This window comes from Antechinus flavipes, chromosome 5 (genome assembly GCF_016432865.1).
Source record: "Antechinus flavipes isolate AdamAnt ecotype Samford, QLD, Australia chromosome 5, AdamAnt_v2, whole genome shotgun sequence".
NCBI lineage: Eukaryota > Metazoa > Chordata > Mammalia > Dasyuromorphia > Dasyuridae > Antechinus > Antechinus flavipes.
The window spans coordinates 63,049,255-63,062,639 of NC_067402.1; the positions used below are offsets into that span (position 1 = coordinate 63,049,255).

The 13,385-nt window shown below is 40.1% G+C and overlaps 1 protein-coding gene across 4 annotated transcripts in view; it reads left to right on the forward strand.

The window, feature by feature from the left end:
• The first annotated feature begins 2,331 nt into the window (after window positions 1-2,331).
• The window catches only part of ACBD5 (acyl-CoA binding domain containing 5), a 60,096-nt gene continuing 49,042 nt past the window's right edge, over window positions 2,332-13,385 (forward strand). For 3 of the 4 annotated variants that reach the window (XM_051962998.1, XM_051962999.1, XM_051963000.1), the window contains exons 1-2: window positions 4,210-4,745; window positions 12,552-12,672. In XM_051962998.1, coding sequence (XP_051818958.1) covers window positions 4,664-4,745; window positions 12,552-12,672 — 203 coding nt within the window. In that variant the 5' untranslated portion in view covers window positions 4,210-4,663. Of the gene's footprint in view, window positions 3,486-4,209; window positions 4,746-12,551; window positions 12,673-13,385 lie in introns of those variants that run through there. The other variant, XM_051962997.1, reaches the window with a different exon arrangement.

Here is a 13,385-nt window from a genome sequence, read left to right on the forward strand (position 1 = left end):
TATATGGGGAAAAAAAAAGAGGAGAAGGTTATGTGGTTTGTGCCTGGAGAAAGCAAGGTAAGCAAGGAAGCTTCTCTCAGTCCTTAGGACAAAGTTATAGGAAGATATGGACAAGAGTATGAATGGATTGCATTCTGAATCACTGGAATAAATTCATAACAATGAGGAGACAGGGAGACCATTCCTACTTTTCTTATTCAGCAGTTGGATTAGCTAAATACAAATGAGGTTTGATATTGAAAATACACTGTGATCAACTGTGATGTTCTTGGCTCTTTTCAACAATGAGATAATTCAAAGCAATTCCAACACAACATGGGATGGAAAGAGCCATCCACATCGAGAGAACTGTGGAGACTGAAAGTGCATCAAAACATAATATTTTCACCTCTTCTTGTTGTTTGCTTGTGTTTTTTTTTCTTTCTCGTGGACATTTCCCTTTTGACCTAATTGGTTTTTTGCAGCATGACAAATATGGAAATATATTTAGAAGAATTGCACATGTTTAACCTATATTCTGCTTGCTGCCTTGAGGAAGGAGTAAGGGGGAGGGAGAAAAATTTGAAACACAAGGTTTTGCAAAGGGTGAATGTTGAAAATTATCTTTTCATGTACCTGGAAAAATAAAATATTATTAAAAGTAATTGACCATATTGCAAAAAAAGAAAATACACTGGATATACTTTTATATTCAAAGAATGAAAACATGAAAAAAAATTATTAAATACTTATGGCATTTGGCAAGTGGATTAGAATTAGAAATTCACAACAGTGACTATTTTCAAAGAGTTCATTGGGTAAGATAATACATGGAGGAAAGTAGTTTCAGAACAGAGGGAAGGACCCAGTGGTCTGGAGGATATGATGGCAGAGAAGATGGTAGGGACAGGTGGTACATAAAGCACCATGACAGGGCAGAGAGCACATCATGGTGGTGTTCCATTGTCCCTTCATCAAGCATTTGTTGACTATTCACTCTATGTCAGGTACTGAATTGAGAACATCGTCCCAGCCACAAGGAGCTAACACCTAAGGAAGCAACAACACTTACACAGATAAGTAAATATAAAATATATTCACAGGTATGTCTAACAATTGGGAGAATCTGGATATATCTTGTGTTGGAGGTAAATTTGAACTTGAATTGAGTCTTGAAGGGATTCCAATGGGAGAAGCTGATAGAAAGCAATCTACACAGCTTTGCAAAGGTACAGAGACTGGAAATGCATGTTGAATGTGGCAAATAGCTCATAAACGGTTTGGTTGGAAGGTGGAGTGTGCAACAGGGAATGACATGAAACCAGTCTAGGAAGATAGGTTGAAGTCAGATAGTGAAGGGCTGTAAATACCAGAGAGAAAATAAATATTTTATCATAGAGATAATAGGGAGCAACATGCTCAGATTTGTTAGGAATATCATTGGCACCTCTACAAGGATGTATCGAGTAGGGATAGAAGCTAAAAGCAGGGGAAACAATTAGAAGGCTATTATAATAATCCTTATAATGATCTAGAGTAAAGATAAAATCAGTGGTAGCTATGAGTGTAGAGAAGGGGATATATTCAAAAGATGTTATGGGGGCAGAATTGACAAAACAGGTTCACATAATAAATGTTTAAGAATGGATTTGAAATCAGTTGTTCTGATGTCAGGTACGTAGAGACCTACTCTGCTACCTAGCAATTTTTATTAGTGGGAAAAAAAAAAAAAAAAAACAGCTAAAGCCCATGTCCCTGATAGAATTAATAGTATAATTTTCTAGGAAGAATACATTATTTTTCAGACTTGCAGCTTCAGTGGGCCAAATGTTGTGTACTAATAACATTTAATTTATGTATTCATCTTCAAAATATTGATATTTAGGGTATTCAAATGGAGTCAGAAGATTAATTGATTTTTCATTGAGAAGAAAGAGTAAAAAGAATAGTAAAAAAAAAATAGCAAAAATTGAACCCCAAACAAATGATTAATCTGTTTTGACATATGCTTCAACATACTTTCAGCCATAGTACAGAAATGGACAGTCTTGGAAGTCACCTAACTATAGCCCTCTGGTCCTGGCAAAACTAGACACAAAATAAAACAGTTATATGAGAATCTGGACTATTTTTTAAAACTGTAGAGAAGAAACTTCCTCTATTTTCTTTTTTACCTTACTCAATTTTTCTTGCAAACACCATTGCCAGGAAATTTAATCTTCCTCTTTCAAGTCTAAATCCTCCAGACTGCAGTTTCAGCGTACTTACTTTCTTCTGTAGTCAGATGTTTTAGTTCACAAAGAGATAACTTTAAGCATGAACTAGAAATAAGCATACAAACTCAAATAAATTTTTATCAACATTTATTAAGTCCCTACTGTGTGCAAAGTTGACAGCTAGGTGATTCAGCAGATATAGCCCTGGGCCTGCAGTCAGGAAGATCTGAATTCAAATTCAGACTCAGACACTAGCTGAGTGAACCTGGTCAAGTCACTTGACCCAGTTTACCTCATCTGTAAATTTTTCTTCACCTGTAAAATGAGTTGGAAAAAGAAATGCAAATTATTCCAACATTTTTGCCAAGAAAACCCAAATGGGGTGATGAAGAATTAGACGCGACTGAACAAGAATGTGCCAGATTCTGTGCTGGAGTATTCCTAAAAGAAAAAGGACAGAGAGAGGAGAAAGACATTAGGAATGAGTCTTGGAATCACGGCAGGGATCTCTGAGTCAGCTTCAGAATCAGCTTTGAATCCCACCTTTGCCACCATCTTCCTGTGGGCTCCGCCTTCTAAAAGAAGCCTGTCTCCATCTCCCTCACGGCTAGTTCCTTCTCTCTGTTGACACTCTCCAATTTATCCCGGACATATATATATTTCTTGTGCCGGGCATTTTCATGTTGTATTTCTCTTATACTCCGCAGCACTTAGCACAATGCCTGGTGTAGAGTAGATGCTTTAAATACATGGTTATTAACTGCCTGGTTCTCCGCCCCCGGGCAGTGAGGCAGCCAACAAATGTCACTTCGTGAATCTCCGTCCATCTGAATTTTGAGGAAATTGGACCAGAACCATGGATCGCAGGCTGGAATCACGGGTTCTTAAAGCGTGGTTGGAACGGTACCATTGGTTATTAATCATGGCTGGACTAGAACCAAGGATTATTAGTCATAGTTGGACTACAACCATTTGTTATTAGTCATGGTTGGACCATAACCATAGCTTATTAATCCTGGATGGACCAGAATCATAACTTATTAGTAATATGGTACACTTGAGAGGGAATCTGCGTCTTCCTCAGGTTAGTTCATAAGGCAATCCCCAGGGTGGCCACCTGAAGGGACAGACAGGCTCCGCTAGGTGGAGCCCTGGAGCCGACTGGAGTGTGGGGGGGCAAACCCGGAAGCTGTGTAGGCCCGCCGAACTACATTTCCCAGAAGGCAGTGCGGAGGGGGCGGGGCAGGGGCTAGGGACATTTCTGGACCGGCCGGGCCTGGCAATGCCAAGGTAAATGCCAGCGCCGCTGGGGACTAGGGGAGGAGCCCCTCACCTGTCCACGCCTCCGCCCGCATCCCAAACTCTCCCCAAGCAACTAAACCTTTGGCTCATAATGACCTTGGGAGGATGGCAGTCCCTCTCCTACTCCTTCCGGGCCCCCAGTTTAGGGCCCTCAGCACACGGGTCCGGGTGTAGGAGAGGACGCCTCCTGGGCTGATGGGGTAGAGGGGGCTTTTGGAGAAGAGAAGAGAATAATGAGGAGATGGTCCGCTTCGGCCCTCAGTCTGCCCCTTGCGGGAGAGGGTGTGAAGGGGAGAGATGGGTTGGGGGGAGGGCTGCCTATCTCTGACTCTGGGACGACTTCGAGGAAGGTGGTGGGAGTGACCCTGCTCGGCCCATCTGGTAAACGGGGAATCGGGGAGATGATGACCAGTTTGGTGCTAATCTCTCCGTGCCTCCCCAGTGTCTGTAGACTAGGAAGTCGGGAACTTTGGGGGTCTCTTCTGCGGCTTCCCGGTCCACTATTCCAACCCATGGGGAGGGGGCGGTCAGCGGCAGTCCCCATCTCAAGGGTACATTAAGGGCTGTTCTCAACAACTTCCCCCCGCCTCCCCAGAAGAGCTTGTTGTTGATTCCTTCCTTATGCACCTGCCCGGGAGATGGGGGAGTTTCGTTCTGTTTTGTTTTTGTTTTCCTCCCGGGGAAGATGTTGAATCGGGGTCCCGTCCCTTGACTTCCGGAGATGAGGCGGGGAAGGAGCTGCACCTTGCTGCAGCCAGATGGGCGCAGGGTGGGAGAGCACGGATCCCTCCCATCTCCAGACCCGGGCGCTCTTCCCAGGCGAGCCGCGGCCTCTGGCTGCTTGCGCTTTCAGTCCCCAGGCAGGGCCCGGCATCCCCGGGGGGTGGAGAGGAGGCGGAGGCGGAGGAGGAGGCGGCAGCGGCAGCACTCCGGGTCATTTGAGTCCCCGCACGCGCTCAGCTCCGGAAGGGCCGGCCCGGACGGAGCCCCGGAGGGAGGGTTGACCGACTGGCCAGGTCCCTTCCCCCACGCCCCACGGGAGATGTTAATCCGCGGCTGCGCTGGGGCTTAGTTCCATGCAGGCTCCCGGGGAAGCTGCTGCTGCTGCGTGATCGCTGCCCACTGAGTCGGGACGTCGAGGCCGGGATTGGGGCCGGAGCCTGGACATGGACATGGCGGACACCCGAAGTGTGCACGAAACCAGGTTCGAGGCGGCAGTGAAGGTGATTCAAAGTTTGCCGAAAAACGGTAAGTGCATCCCAAAAGTCCTCGGGCCTGGCCGCCTGCCGGGACGTCTTCCCTTAGCTAGACTTTGTAACTTCGGGTCCTCCCGCCGGCGTCCAGCGCCCTGGAGAGCGAGCTTCCCGGGGCTTCTCTTGCCCCGAAACGCCCCCAGAGAGCCAGCTCTGAGCGGCTCTGAGGTGGAAGCTGGTTCTGTTTTAATAAGCAGGCTTTCAGACTGGCTTGCTCCCCCCGGTTCTGGATTGGTTCTGATGAAAGCGAGTTCAGCTTAGGATGTCCATTCCGGATGCCTAAGGAAATTTCTCAGTGGTAGATCTGAAGTTTGAAGGAAAGTAGTTAAAAACCCCACATTTTACAAACGAGGAAACTGAGGCCCTGATTGGTTGACTGGCCCAAGGTCAGGGACACGGCAAATGACATTTGAACTCTGGTCCTTGCCTCCAAGGTCCTAGTTGTTTCCGGACCAAAGGAAAAGAACAGCAAGATTTTTGGCAGTACTGTAGTTTTTAAGAATGCAAATATATAAAATATGATTCTCTCACCTAAACTTACAATTTAGGTCGCAATAATTTTAAGTTTTATTTTCCCTTCATGTACTCTGCAAGTTTACTAGTGCTGCAAAAGTTCTTATGTTACCATATTACTAGGATATTATAATATTAATTCCCATTTATTATACATTCTTGCATCTGGCCCAAGTAATGTACACCTGTATCAAATAAAAAAGACAATATTTTATGTATGTTTAAAATTCAGTAGTACTTTATTTTTCCAATTACATGTGAAGATAGATTTCACCACTCATTTTTATAAAATTTTGTGTTCCAAGTTTTTTTCTCCCTCCCTCCCTTAACTTCCCTGATCCCCAAGATGGCAAACAATCTTATTTAGGTTATACAGGTACAATCATTTTAAACATATATCCTTATTAGTCAAGCTGTGAAAGAAAAATTAGAACAAGAGGGAAAAATCACAAGAAAGAAAAAGTAAACAAAAGGTATGTTTCAATCCTCATTCCATAATTCCCTCTTTGATGCCGATTGCATTTTCCATTCCAAGAAATTCAATATAATGTCATTTTTCAAATCCCAATACTTTGTATTCTTTGTTTTTACAAAAAGAAAATTGGGTAAGACAAAATAAAAGCCCAACCATTTTCCTCCATTAATAACTTTAAGGTCAACTTTACTTTTTTTTCCCCCCTATTGGATAATAAGAAAACCTGGACGAAAGCAGGACGTTAGGAAATTGATAAAGGAAAATAAGTAAATTCTAGGGAGAATTACATTACTTAGGAGTCATTACTTAAAATGTTTATCCACAAAGGCTTTTTGATGAATGTAATTTTAAGAATTATAAAATGGTCAGGACCATGGAGTAAGATATAGAGTGCTGTGCTAAAAGTAATGAAGATCTTGGTTTAAATGTTGGTTTCTCATATTTGACCTCTACAAATCACTTGATTTTAGTGTGCCTTCATACTTACATTGACAAGATTCATTTGTCAGAGATAGGGCTACAACTTTTTTGGAGTTGAAAGTGTTCTCAAATCTATTCTTTCTCCTGTGCAATTGGATTATAAGGCAATAAGCAATCCTTTTCCCCACCTGTCTTTTACCTAATTGGAAAAGTTGCATTTCACAACCTTAGCTTATTTAGCTTCCATTAGCTTCTTGACATTAGATGGAACTTAATAAATACACAAGTTCTAACAACTGATCACTCTACAGAACAAGTTTGTCTGCTATTTAACATGTGCTCTGAAAGGCAAAGCTGTTGAATCAAACCATGTGAACTTTTAGCACAAGGGTTATATTTTGTGAACCAAAAGTAAAAGGATAAATATTTAGAATGATTATTAGACAATTATTTCTATTCTCCTTGAAATATCTTTGGGCTATTTGAAAATATATAAACATTATGAAAAAAATATGTAAAAAACCTGCAGCTTATTTTCCTTATTCCTTAATCCTAAGAGCCTACGATAAACTTGAATCCTTCATGGAGCTTATATCTAGTGTGTCCTTGGCCTTCAGGAATTTAAATGCTCAGGGAGTAATAGGGGATGTTATTAGACTTACAGGCTTATATACAATCTATTTTTAATTTTTTTGCTTAATAACTGAGTTGCATTGGAAAGAGACTTTTTGGTATTTTGAGTTAAGATTATGTTACCCAATCAGGTAAGAGCATATAACAGAAGCTCCTCCCTCTCATCCCATTTCTTTTCCTCCTTGCTAGACATATGTTTTATAGTTATTCCTAAAAACATATTTACTATTCATTCAATAAATATTAAATATCTGATTATGTAAAAGCATTGTACAACTTGGTGTAGTATGAAATGCAAGGATAAGTAAGAAATATTTCCTGTCTTTTAGTAACATCATCCATCTAGTAGAGGGATCAGATAAGCATAATATAGTAACTTAATACAAAAAAGATAATGATAAATGCCCAAAAGAGACATTAGCAAGATCCACAGTGAGTTGAACATTTCCAAAGAACATTGGAAATTGAAAGACTTTGTAACTTTTGGCTAAATTGGACAAAATGTCTTTTAGATGTTCTTACTACAAAGTTAATCATCAGGACACTTTTGTAATTATTTATTCTACCTCTATCTAAAGGCTAAAATAAAAACTCATAGCTTTGTGTGTGATTTCTAGCAGAATTGTAGCCACAAACACACTAGCTATGTGACATTGGGGCAAGTCATTGAACCTCTTTTTCCCCTCAATATCTTCATCTATAAAATGGGAATTATAAGAACACTTACCTTCCAGAGGTTTTGTGAGGATCAAATATGATAATAATTGTATAGTTTTAGCATAGTGTTTGGCACATAGTAAGTATTATGATTATTTTAAAAAACTGATAAGAAATACCACCTCATACCTATCAGATTGGCTAATGTAAAAGAAAAGGAAAATGTTTGGGAAAATTGAAACATTAATGCACTGTGTATAGAGTTGTAAAGTGATTCAACTATTGAAACTCTGCCAAAGGATTATAGAAGGTTCATACCCTTTGACCCAGCAAGAATTAATAAGTAAATAACTGTGTTATCTATGTTTGAAATAACATCTCTCAGGAGATATGTGTATACATTTTGTGTGTGTGTGTATTACAAGGAAGACAGAGAGGGAAGTGGGAGGGAGGAAAGGAAGGGGATAGAGAAGAGAGAGAGAGAGAGAGAGAGAGAGAGAGAGAGAAAGAGAGAGAGCGTTAAAATTTCAAAGAATTTTTCTCCCTGCAGTTTTGTAGGTTGTATATTATAAGTATTATCCCCATTTTACCCACCAGGTAACTGAAACTCTGAAAAGTAAAGTACCTATCTCTGACTATAAAGCTAGTATTTTGACATGATTCATACCCAGAGCTTCTGACCCCAAGTCCTGTATTCTTCACACTATACCATTCTGTCCTTCATTATACAGGTTCTTAATAAAGTCTTTGAATAGTTTTTAAAGTTTTGACCTAAAAAATTAGCCATGGTAGGGGAAATAGCCACATATGACATTTAGTGGGAAATGTTTTCCTGGGGTTCATCATCTCCATCACTTCTCACAACACAGGAAAATTCAGTTACTTTTCCTGTCCTATAGTCTGTTTAGCCATTCCTCAGTGAGCATCTACTTTGTTTCCTATTCTTTGTTCCAGAAAACACTGTAGCCATAAATATGTTTAGCATGTATGATGCCTAGCTTTTTATTATTGATTTTACACACTGCATTTTTAATCCTCACAAAAAAAAGGAAGAGAAAAAGAAAGAAACCAATTTTGAGGTAACAGAAGCCCCATGGTCTGGTAGAAGAAAACTGGCTTCTGATTCTGCCACAAACATTTTGGGTAACCTGGATCAGCTTATTTCTTAGGATCTTCAGTTCCTTGTCTATAAAATGGGGAAACTGGCCTTGATGAATTCTTGGCTCTAAAAGTCTCTTCTGGCTTTATGATTTAGGTTCTCTCTATGTGGGTCAGGTAGAACAGTAATTGGTCCATTTCTGCTAATTCCCTGCTTGGATTCCATTGTGGTCTGAGGCCTGACCTCACAGGAAGAAGTTGGTATCAGATTTGGGTATTATTTTTACTAAACCCCTCCTTGAAAAGCCTCTTGGATGACTGTACCAGTGCTAGGCAGGATCTCCTAGAGAAGCATTTTTGTCAGCATTGAACTAGTTTTTTCTTCTAGTTAGAAATAAAGTTTTTGTGTATTACATATTGTTGATAAAATCATTAATTCTCTTTTCCTAGCTCTTAGTGGACTTTAGCTCAACTAACTGAAGGCACTGTCCTGTGCCTAGAATCTTGCCTAGAATAGTCATTTTTGGTCCCCAAAACTAAAATATGTTATGTACATTTGGATATTGCCTTCAGAAACCATGTAGAATTTGTAACCATCACATCTGCAATCTAAGTTATTAAAGTTGAAAAGTAAAGACAGACTTTATGGAGGACTGTGTAAATTTTTTTTTAATTCAGAGATGTGTCTTTGGACACAACCATAACCATTATCTATTTATTTGCATGACTGAATTTTAGTACATTTTAATTTAAAGCTCTGTTTTTTCTTCAGACTCATTTTATTGTGCATAATATTATAGGCATAATATTACATAGTCATACTATGTCTTCTGTTATACAAGGTAATTTCCCTAGATCATAGATTTAGAATAGAAAGGATCTTAGAAGCCATCAAGTATAGTCCTGTTATTTTATATATAAATTTATACTTATTGTCTTTTGTTCTCAGAGAAGACCAAAATAACATTTCTGTGTTGGAGTCAATGTACACTGTGTTTAACTGTGGCTAATCAGACAAATATAAGCCCAAAAGCCTATACTATAGGTTAGGCATATATATGAGTAAAGTGAGATAAACGGGCTAAGTGACTCACTCAGGACCACACAGTAAATAGAGGCAAAATATGAATTCATCCCTTTCTGATGCCATATCTAGCATTCTTTCTTGTTCACCAGGCTGTCTTTACAGCTTAGGATTTTTTTTGTTGAATACAGGAGTTGGAAGTAGGGTTAGGAGGAGAAGGGTGGTAGTGGAGGCAGAGCTGTGATTTCCTTGGTAAAGAGCAGTGATGTCAAACTCTAAATAGAAGTGAGGGCTACTATTCTCTATGTTAGGATCCCTATTGGTTGCATGTTGACTTAATTTTAACATGTAAAATAATCTTTTATTGTAATCTCATTTACATTTTCATCTGGTTTGGGGCTCATTGGAAGATCCACAGTGAGGTAATCTCTTGCAACATCACTCTGTAGCTCGGGGACACTAAGAGATTAAGTGCCACACAGCCAAGATGAGTTGCAGGCTGGACAATGAGGCCAGCTGTTTACCTACAATGTAGTTTTTCATAGCTACAATTAGCCAATAGGCATTTCTGTGCTTGTTTTCTCCTCTTCCTCATCTATCACTCAGATGCCTTGTGCCGTTATCAATCTATTCCATCACTCTTGTCTTCCATGATGAGGTGGCTTTGCTCCTTACCAAGGGTAACCTCTCTACTTGTGGAAGCAATCCCATTCTTTCTTATCTCCAACATGTCATCCCCACTCTCCCTCATGGCTCTTTTCCTACTGCCTACAACACATCCATGTCCCCCCATTCCTCAAAAACCCTTGATCTCTCTGTCCCTGATAATTGTCATCCTTCATCTCTTCTAGCCTCTGTGGCTAGCCTTCTTGAAAAGGAAGCATTATAAGGACCCCCCACTGCCTCTCCTCTCACTCTCTTCTTAATCTCCTATAATTCAGCTGCTGACCTCATCAGGCTAAATCATGACACTCTCTCAGTCCTCACTGCTCTGGACCTCTTTGTAGCCTTTGACACTGTTGCTCATACTCCTCTCCTTGTTTTGCCCTCTCTTTAGGTTTCTAGCTCATCACTCTCTCCTGATTCTCTTCCTGGGCACTTTTCTGCCTTCTTTATTGAATCGTATTCCAGATCATACTGTCCAACTGTACACGTTCCTCAAGTGTTGATCCTGGGCTCTCTTCTCTTTCCATTTATGCTATTCTACTTCACTTGGTGATCTGATTAGCACCTATGGATTTAATTAAGATTTTTATAATGACGATTCTTAAATCTGCCTAGCCTAACCCAAACTCACAGCTCCAGCTACCTTTCAGACATCTTAAATTGCATGTCCAGTAGACATTTTAAAGTCAATGTGTCTAAAACTTGGCTAATACTGTCAAGGGCAACACTATCCTTCCAGTCCCTTAGGCTCACAAGCTAGATGTCATCCTGGACTCCTAACAGTCTCTTATCCCCCATGTGCAATATGCTATGAAAGCTTTTTGATTCACCTTTGTGACATCTTTTGAATATGACTTTTTCTTTATTCTAATACAGTATGATCTTAGTACAGATCTTCCTCACTCTTGAGCTATTGTCCTTACCTTTTGGTAAGCTACCAAGGCAGTTCTCCTAAGGTGATGATCTGACCATGTCTATTCCTTCCCTTCCCTCCCCCAGCTTCTCTTTTATGAACTCTGTCAGCTCCCCGTCACCTTCAACATCAATTACAAAAACCTTTGGCATTCAAAGCTCTTCATAACTTGGCTCCCTCCTTGTTTTCCTCCCCCTTGCATCTTCTTTCACTTTATTCTGCCATATTCTGCTCAGTCTAGTGACACTGGGTTTGGTGTTTCTAGAATTTTTGTTGAGTAATTTTTGTGATGTTCTTACTCTTTTTCAGTCATTTTTGTCGTGTTCTTACTCTTTGTGACCCTATTTGAAGTTTTCTTGACAAAAATACTGTTATGGTTTGCTATTTCCTTCTTTAGCTCATTTTTACATACGGGGAAACTAAAGCAAAGGGTTAAATGACTTGCCTTGTTCACGTAGTAGTAAGTATCTGAGTTTGGATTTGAACTCAGATCTTTTTCTTTTTCTTTTTTTAATTTATTAGACATATGCTTTAATTTAGGTTCGGTGCTATAGTCTCTCTACTGTACTGCCTCACCTAGCTGCCCATTCTTGGAATACACCACTATCTCTCTTTTTTGTGTGTGTGCTGAAGAAATTGGGGTTAAGTGATTTGCCCAGGATCACACGGCTAGGAAGTGTTAAGTGTCTGAAAGCAGATTTGAATTCGGGTCCTACTGACTTCAGGGCTGGTGCTCTATCCACTGCGCCACCTAGCTGCCCCTTAAATTACTATCTCTTGACTCCCAAGCATTTTCTTCCATTTTTGGAATGCTCTCCCTTCATCTTTGCTTCCTAACTTCCCTGGTTTTCTTCAAGTCCCAATTAAACTCCTATATTCTACAGGAAGCCTTTACCAACTCCTCTTAATTCATATAAGTTGCCCTTTAAAAGAAGCTAAAACATGAGAGTGAGGAAGGGAGTGCATTTTCTTTTCTTTCTTTTTTTTCTTGTGAGGCAATTGGGGTTAAGTGATCTGCTCAGGGTCTCACAATTAAGAGGTTTTAAGTATCTGAGATCTGATTTGAATTAGGTCCTCCTGACTCCAGGGTTGATGCTCTATCCATTGCACCACTCAGCTGCCCCAAGAGAGTACATTTTAGACATGGTAGGACATACAAAGGCATGTAAAGTGGTGGGAGTTGGGGACAGTGGAGGAGAGAACATTGCATCTAGAGTCTGATGATTGGGGGGTCCTCTGTGGGCAAGTTGCTTCCTTTCTCTGGGCCTCAACTTAAATTAAATGACCATAAAGATCCCTTCCAGCTCCAAATCTTTAATGTTGTAGGATGGATTATTGGTGTTCAATCTTCATTTTTTTTCTTCCAGGATCAAAACACTGTATTTTAAATTATTTTCCACAGGTTCATTCCAGCCAACAAATGAAATGATGCTAAAGTTTTACAGCTTTTATAAACAAGCCACAGAAGGACCCTGCAACATCTCAAGACCAGGATTCTGGGATCCTATTGGGAGATATAAATGGTAATTATGAATGTGTGAAAAGGGGATTGTAACGATGTGTGATAATCATTAATTTGAGATTGTTCATTTTTCTGCCATCCATAAGCCTTTCACAAAGTTTAGATTGCTCCCCCCTGCTTAAAGTTTAAGCAGAATCATACTCATACAGAAAAGAACATCTTGGTAAAGAGAAAAGAGAAAAGAAAAAAAAAAAAACCAATAAAAGTGAACCAGGTATCTTAAAGATTCTAGAAGAGTAAAAATATACCAGAAGAAAATTGTCCTGGTTGCTTGTGTCTATATTGTTCTGCTTCCTCAGGTAAAATGTGTGGGAAAAGTAATTTCTGTTCACCAACTAAAGTAATTTTGGTCTTTTTCGATAGCAAATGGGGATTGAGGGACTAAAACTAATATGGGATTATACCTAAAATCCCTGAAAAATGCACTTCATTGCTTTTTAATAGGCACAAATAGAGTCATCTTCTACCAGGAACTAAACTTGCCACTGTTCCAATGACAAAGTCTGAACCCAGGCTGTTTTCAGGACACTTTTCCAAAAGGCAGCGGAATATGGCAATGGCAACCCTTCATTGCAGTTTCCAGAGATTGCCATCAGCTTCTGGAGTCCTAGCTAATGTGTTTAGTTTGGAAGCCATATTTTATGAAAGACATTGATTAGTTGGAGGCAGCCTCCAGAAAGGGAACCAGAATGGTGAAGGGTCTTGAATTTCTGC